General features: G+C 47.5%; 1 protein-coding gene across 2 annotated transcripts in view; it reads right to left on the reverse strand.

The window, feature by feature from the left end:
• The window catches only part of LOC124252038 (zinc finger protein 14-like), a 30,101-nt gene extending 24,083 nt beyond the window's left edge, over positions 1-6,018 (reverse strand). For both annotated transcript variants that reach the window (XM_046685136.1, XM_046685135.1), the window contains exon 1: positions 5,904-6,018. In XM_046685136.1, the coding sequence (XP_046541092.1) occupies positions 5,904-5,906 (3 nt within the window). In that variant the 5' untranslated portion in view covers positions 5,907-6,018. The remainder of the gene's footprint in view (positions 1-5,903) is intronic.
• Positions 6,019-8,441: the final 2,423 nt, after the last annotated feature.

Consider the following 8,441-nt stretch of genomic DNA (forward strand, 5'->3'; position numbering starts at 1 on the left):
TTGTTCTCTTCTCCCTCCCTGCCTATGGCTCACCATAATTTGCAGGTCCTGAATTCTATTTCCTCTGCTAGTACCAAGTAAACACATTTCCCTGGTAAAACCACTGACTTTTTCAATTTTAAGGTCAACACAACAGAAAACTTCCAGAGTGGGACACATGTTGCATCAAAACATGTTTCCCAGCAAGGAGACAACAATTGGGCTTCAAATGGGAAACGTAATAGCTGGAAACGGTCTCAAGACCTGCTCTGGGATACATGATGTCGATGCCCAAGGGTCCGATGAGGATGCGCCCAGGCAGATCCCACGTGGAGATGTGTCAGGTGCAGTTTTACGTTTCAGGTCACCGCATTCCTAGGATATGACCCAGGAAACCTGCTGTCAACTCAAAGATGGAGGCCGGGAGCCCCATCACTTTCTCATCAGTTATGTGAATGACACAAGGGCAGGTGTAGCCCTAGAGGGAGTTTTCTAATTCAGACTGGGTACCAGCAACAGTCCATAGTGGCCCATGTCCTTCTTCCCAGTCCTTCCACTCCTTCCGAAGAAGGAACCCAAGGTGGTGGAAGGAAGTGTTGCACACGTAGCAAAGTTCAGGAGAGTTTCACATTCTCCTAGCACGTGAACATCTGTGTTGTTTTCTATTAATTGTTTTCAGTATATTCACATACAAAGAGCAGTGGTGAGTTTTCCTGAATGTACAGTTACACCACCATCAGGATGGTGAACACTCCTTGAAGCCAGAGAACACGCTCATGCTGCCCATTGTACTGAACCCTCTCATCCTTAGAAATAGATCTCTTTCTGCTTCCTATGCATTTCCCTTGTCCAGAATGTCACACAAGTGGAACACCATTTTGCCCTGTGAGTCCTGTTTGGAAACTGATGCCATATTGTTAAATTGCATTAACTATACAAAATTTGTGGTGTTCTGTGAGTTTGAAACTTTGATATTGCCCAGGAGAAGGGCACCCATTATGCCTTGGAACGAAGAGATTCTACTGTTATGAGGTATGTGAATTTGAGTGAGACCACGTGCCTAAGTTCCTTCATTGGCATCATGGGAGGAAAGATGGGGACAGGGAATCAAATGAGATACTAATAATTATGAAATAACATAATCTCTACACTGCTAAGTAAACACAAATTAGTAGAAACAAAAGGGAACAAGCTTCCATTTCCATTGTGTTTAAGGGAACAAAAACTGCCACATTTTACCCCGGTGTCCATAACATCTCCTGGAAATGTAAACATGGCTGAGAGGAGGGGAGGTGGAGGAGGCTACAGAGATTCCACATCCTCTCTGGACACTCCATTCCCCCAGCACCTGATGTGGTCACCAGCTCAGAAAGCCTCTGAATTCTGTCTGTAAGAGTTCCGATGGAGGCTGCATTACATGGGCACTATTTATTAAATCACCGGTCGTTGGTGATTAACTCAGTCTCCAGCCCCGCTCCTCTCCACAGACGCTGGGAGCTGGGACTGAAAGTTCCAAGAATTTAATCAAGGCTTGGTGTTTCTGGTGTCCAATCCCCAATCTGAAGGCACCTAGGAGCTGGCCAAGAGTTGTCTCATTAAAACAAAAGACACTCTATCACCCTTCTCACTCAAAAAATCCAAGGGCATCAAGAGGTTTTTACTAGGAACTGAGGACAAACAACAAATATCTCCCTTACAATACCACAGAAGGTCAAGCCCAGGGACACAGGCTCACTAAAGAATGAGAGCAAAAATCCCACTAGGAATGCTTCCCCTCTGCCCACACCAACCTCCACATCTACTGGACTCTCGTTTAATCATAGTGGACCACACTCAAAGAACTAGATGCTGTCTGGTAACATCAAGAAGACAAGGATGTCCCCTCCCAACACTCTGAGTCAAGCTGTACTGGAATTCTCAGTTAAGGCAATTAGACACAAAAAGGAAATAAAAGGGACACACATTAGGGAGCAGGAAATAAAGCTGTTCTTGTGGCACAAGATTGTCCCCAGCAAGCAGGAGACAACAGTGCATGCCGCCCCCAGGCAGCAGAGCAGGGTAGCAAGTCAGAGCAAGAGAAGACAGACCCAGGGTTGGGGTCATGTCTGGACATGAGGCTGAGGGTGCCAACTATAATGGTCACCTGCAGAGGGGTGGTTCCCTTGTTGCGACGCAGGCCAGGGTGGCGCACACACACAGATGGCAGGACAAGGCTTAGGACTCACATCATAGAGGTCTGAGGGGAGGGCAGGGCCAGCCTCTCCAGCAGCTCTCACAGGGCTCACGAAAGCAAGGAATGGAGCCTGGCCTGGGGGTTCACTGGGCCTGGGAGTGGGGCCGGGGTAAGAGCTCTGCACACAGGTAGGGGCTGGGGTGGTGGGAATCTCCTGCCTACTCCAGAGAGACAGCACCCAGGCTTCCTCCTCAGTTTGTCCAGGTGGGAGCACAAGGGGAAGAGCATGGGTGGGGCTTAAGCTGTGAGCAGTCACCAAAAATGTAGAGTCTGACTGCTCACTACAAGGACAAAGTGGGTAAGAAAAATATGCATTCTTGACTGATTTATATAAAGAAACACTAACAGGGGCTCAAAAATGATCAAAACTGTGCATTTGGGGTGACCAGAGTAACAGGGCTGGAGAGGACCAGGATAGGTTGTATCTTTGTTACTGTAGGGGAGGAAGACATTTCCTCTTCCCAAATGTGGGTTCGTCTGGCCAGAGAACGAATTAAATTCACATGAGACAGAATAGCAAGAGAAAATTAAACAAAGCTTTATGAGGAACCATGGCCTGCGGCCTTTCTTCTCGACGGAAGAAAAGGCACCGAAGAAGTGGGGTGCACACAGTGGTTATATACCCCCAAACAGGGTGTTTCACATGTGATTGAAATGTCCCTCCCACAATAGTCACAAGATTGCCCTGTTGGCACAGGGCTTGATGGACACAGCAGGTAGTGGTCTGCTGTCTCAGAGGGCGTAGCCTGAGGCAAGCCTATTGTCTGGAGCTGGGCGGTACAGGTGAGTGCAGCAATCAGTTCCTAGCCTAAGGAAAGATGCTTAATCCTTAAGAAATGCCAACGTTGGGAGGGGGAGGGAAGTCAGTTACAGGAGGTTACCAGACTAGTACAAAAATGCAGATTTTAGTCCTTGCCTTTGGTATTGATTAAGAGTTTCTAGAGAGAAGGTCATCTCCTTTCTTCTTCCTGGTACAGAGAGGGAGGCACCTTTTACAGATAGAGATTTACCTTACAAATGTAAACGAGTCCTAACCAAGGGCAAGTTCCATTCCTCAGAGCCTCCTTGCCTGTCCCAGTTTATCAAAAGCAATGAGCCTCAAATAATCCTGATGCCAAAGAGACATATCTTGGGGTGGCCAATTTCAGGTCCCCACACTACCTTACAGATTTATTTTAAATAAATTTGCATCCTTTAATTTTAACTCTTGTAGATAGGACGACATTCTAAGATTTAATTCCTTTAAAGACTAACTTTGAGAAAAGTGTAAACCATACAAAATTAAATTTTCAAATCTGTAACTCAAAGGACCTGTGGTATCCTAGTTTGTCCTTCCTCTATAGCTCACACTCGGCTATTTTCAAGAATAACAGCCTATTATAAGGCAATCAGGGTTTAAGTTTAAGCCCTTAACTGTATTAGATTTTCAAAGATTTACATAAGCTTCCAGAAGTTTTTCTCAAATTGATTAAAACAGAATTTCAATTGCTTTAGCCTTTTAAATTTCTGTGTTCTCTAGAGACACCCACATAGATAAAAGCGACCGAAAAAAGGAAAAAATTTTCTTGCTTTCCTCACATCAAATTCCTCAATCAACTTACAGTTTCAGGGCCCAAGTGCTAAGGGAAACGAGAGCCAAAGGGCTGCACTAGTCCATTGATAAAGGAATCCAAAGGGAAGAAACACAAACACTGGAACCAGCTCAGATGAGCAGCCTGCTTCCCACAGGACAGAAGGAAAGCCACAGTCAGAAGGTTCCATGTTCCTGACTCTCCTGGTGGAGACAGAGCCCTGGAGGGGGTCAGTCCCTGGAGAAGGAGGGGAGGGCACCTGAGCAGCCACAGGAAGGAGCTCTGGGAGCCCCACACACCCTCCTCTCCCCAGGGAACAGTGCACATGCTCCCTCTCTCAGGCTCCATTCTCACAGTGAGGAAACTCAGCTGGATCCAGTTTAAGGTTCTGACCCAAATGGACCCCTGGATTAATGGGCCCTAATCCGGGACACAGAGCTCCTGACTCTCACAGACTTTCTCAGTGTAAACAAATTACTCCCTGCGTGCACCCACACTGTGCATGCAAAACTCCAACTGTGTCTAGAAACAGGCCCAAGGCAACCACAGCGACAACCTCAGAAAGGGCGTCACTCCCCACCCCCTGGGCACATGCACCTCCAGCTTTCCAGGGCTCTGCAGCTCCTCTCAGAATAAAGGCTCCTTCCATGGGGGTGTGAGCAGTAGGACACCTGCAGGGGGAGGCTCCCCAGGAAGGACAACTGGGCCTTCAAGGCCTTCCCTCTGCAGGCCCAGGGGGGCCTTAGCTTAGACTCACTGCCCTCAGGCCTCTGCCCCCACTGGAGTGTTTTTTTCACCAACACTGATATTTTAAATACACAAAACCAGTGTTTAAACCATCCAGCGAACACACTCAAACCACTCTTTAGGTGGAAATGAGGGAACAAAATGGTATAGCAATTTGCTAAATCAACGAGAAACCCCACAAAAATATACTGCATTCTGGAAAAACAAGATATCACATTATTTCCAAAACAGGAAATATTTATAAACTATGAACCCTACCTGATCACTGGAGGTCTGCAAGTCTAAGCTGTGGAAATCCATTTTATCTCACCCAAAATAAAAGAACATACTTCAGAATATTACGACCCACCATGGGAGGAAAAGAGTGAAACAAGAATTGAGTGCAGGCCATGTAAAACTGGAATATTTTACTTTTCCTGAAATTCACCTCTTTCGTGCCTCTTTGGAAATCTTGTACATCGTGTTGCGTGTTGATTAAATAAATATTTACTCACTGAAAAACTGAGACTAAAATAAAGTGAATAAACCTTTCCAAAGGTGACTAACGCAGATGGGGACAGTGCTGACAGGACAGATCCCGGGTGTTTTCTGAAGAGGAACCTGGCCCCAGAGGACTTCCCACAGGATGTCTGCGCCCAGAAAGATCCTGGGGAGACGCACGAGGATTTCATGCAACGTAGTTCCAGGCGGTGAGAGGCTGCTTTTCACTCATGGAAAACATCAACACACACAAATCTTTTTAAAACAGGAATCCGCGGACTGTGAGAAAACGATAACCAATTAAAATGTTCAATCTGTTTCAATTCCAACAAGAAGGACAAATACTTGATGATAATGCTGTGAATCGGAGGCAGGAAGTTGGCATTTGGGAATTCGGCGAGACCCTGGAGATTCAAGCATTTGTTCCCAGCCCTGGGAAGACCTGCACGCGCGGGACAGGGTCAGGGATTTGAGACTCTGCTCCTCAAACGTACGGAAAATTGAGAAGAAAACGGGTGCCCCCTCGGCAGAAAAGAGGCCCTCGGAACCCCACAGACCGCAGCCCCTCCGGGCGCGGACCCCGGAGACCGAGGCCCGATCCTCCTGCGGGCCCTCCCGCGGGCCCCGCACCGTCTGGGACACGCGGGGCTGCGGGCGCACAGCGGCCCAGAGACGCTCCGGCCCAAGTCGCCGCGCCCAGGGACCACAGGACGCCCGGGGCCCAGCTACCGGCCCGGCCACCACGCTGCGGCCGGAGAGGCCTGAGGGCCGAGGAGCGCCACCGCGGACTCGTGGCGGCAGAGCCCGGAGGGGACCGCGGGAGGCCGGGCCCGCCCCGCCGCTTCCCACCAGCCCCTCCTCCCGCGTCCTCCGCCCCAGGCCCGCACACTCACCATTTCCAGGGCTCCCGGGTCCCCCGAGTCCTTCCTAGGACACTGCGGTCTCTCCAGGTCACGACTCGACAGAACAGGGCTCTGAACCACAAGGAGGCTTTAATGGCGGGAGATGCGGTCCCCAGCGCTTCCCAAGCAGGAACTTCCGGGGGGTTGGGGCGCTTCTCCCCACCCACCTGCCCCGACCGCGCCTCTGATTGGTCAGTTCAAAACACTCCATCTCCTGAGTCTGAGTGACAGCCGTTGAGTTTAGGTGTCTGAGCAGAATGCCAGACAGAATTCGTCCTCTGCAGGGACATTTGCATTGAAAGGTAGTGCTGGGAGGGGACTCATGGGACTGTGATCCTTCTTTACAAGCACACACAACTGGAGGTCCCCTCACCATATGCAATGATTAGTCTCTCTCCATTTTGATGTTTGTTGACAACTGGAGTCTGACATAGTTTTGTCAAATAGGTACACAGACAGACACGGTGACCAGGGAACTAGGCAAAGAAAGGGGTACAGAGGATGTGTTAAAAACTAACATTGTCTGTTGAGTGTGTGCAGATGGAAAGTTACAGGAAGAGCCTGAACACAGAAGCTTCCCACAAGCAGGCTGGCCGAAGCCAGTTGTATTCGCCTCGATCTGCTCTGAAGTGAACTTTCCCCATTATCAACTCATTAATATTTTCAATTCTCCTCCTCTGGGAGGGACCAGGCAGCCATTTCTGGATCATACTATGTATGTAGTAGCATGTCTCTTCTACCAATGAGACTTAAAGGAACATAACACTAGGCAATAAACCCTGTCAATGAAAATAATCCATAGCCAATCTATAAATGAAAATTTGGGTGAGTTTATTCTGAGCTTAAATCTCAGGATTATAACCCGGGAGAGTCTTTCCACAAAGGAACAGAGAACTCCAAAGAAGTAGGGGTACACAGGGTGGTTATATACCCTCAAAGAAGGTGTTTCATATATGATTGAAATGTCCCTCCCACAATAGTCGCAAGATTGCCCTGTCAGCAGAGCACTTGATGGACACAGCAGGTAGTGGGTCTGCTATCTTGGTGGGCATAGCAGGAGGCAAGTCTATTGTCTCAAGCTGGGCAGTCACAGGTGAGCACAGCAATCAGTTTCTAGCCTAAGGAAAGATACTTAATCCTTAAGGAGACACCAACGTTGGGAGGGGGAGGGAAGTTGCACCTTTATCTCAAGGACCTTTGCTCTTGCCATAGGGAATCTCTAAAGCAGATATACAATGCATGCTCAAAGGCCTTGGTCAGGCCCTTTTGGAAAGACAAGGTCAGGCCAAATTAGGTTTACACCAAATGGCTTCCTCATATATTCCAATATATCCTATTACTTGCCATTTTTATTTGTCAACCCTGATGTCCTGCCTCTTGTTTAACTGAATATTCATGAACTGTACTATAATCTCACAATAAAAGGACCCCTCAAATCCTTGTTTGGGGAGACTCTGCCTTGGCAGAGAGCCCTGGTGTTCCCTATTGCTTCTGCAAGAAATAAAACTTTCTTCACCTACTTCTGCTTTGCTTGTATTTTCAGCTCTGCTCTGACCAAGAGGTGAACCCACTGAGTTCAGTTACAATACCAAGGATGCAGTAGGTGGGCATCCTTCCAATGCTTCAGTCAGATTCAGAATAAGCGCACTGGAAGAAAAAAAAAAAACATCATTTTAGAAGAAAACTGACTTCTGGGTGTTCAGAATGGTTAAGTTTAGAAAATGTTTCTGACATTAAAATATTTGTATCTTATAAAAAATGTAAGCAGAGACTCTTTCTTACCAATGGTTAAATCACTCTCTGTGGCCATGACCCACCTGTTCCTTGTAGTTACACAATTTAATCCAAATATGATGAGACATCAGAAAACTGAGTTTCATCAAAATGATCATTCCATGATGATAGTACAGAGTGACGTTCATTCCAGCAGTGTTGGGGTCACGCTGACAGGCATACTTTCCCTTTAGTCTGCACAGATACCATCTCTGCTCATTTCCTCTCCCAATTCCCTGAGGAAGTGCTCACCTTTGATGTCACCTGAGACAAACAGCCCTCTCAAGTCCACCCAAAGTGTAACCATAACTCCACCACACCCAGGGACAGAGAAGCATTCCTGGAAGAATGCTGAGGGGCAGGGCCTAAGAACCACAGTGATCTCAATGAAGAGAGAAAAGAAGGGCCCAGTTTGCCACCAGTGTTTATCACACAAGAGGGAAAACAACTGGGCAGTAGCATCATTGATCAGTCACCCGTCCAATGTAGGAAGAAAAGTTCTATGGATATTCAGCACCAAGCATTGAGAGATGCATAAGATATCTCCATTTCATTTTCTGTTACTCATCTTCCGTTTATGAACTATCTGGAAAATGATAGTCTAGAAGGAGGTTTCCAGGAAATCATTCTGACTTCCTAACTCAGGAATGTCTCTGTTTTTTGTTTTAACTGCCAACTCCTCATCTCCACCTCCAACAAAGGACACACCATCCTAAGAATGGGCATTCACCGGGGAAGATGCATGAGTCTGGCTCC

The sequence above is a fragment of the Equus quagga genome, chromosome 14, assembly GCF_021613505.1.
Source record: "Equus quagga isolate Etosha38 chromosome 14, UCLA_HA_Equagga_1.0, whole genome shotgun sequence".
Classification (NCBI taxonomy): Eukaryota; Metazoa; Chordata; class Mammalia; order Perissodactyla; family Equidae; genus Equus; species Equus quagga.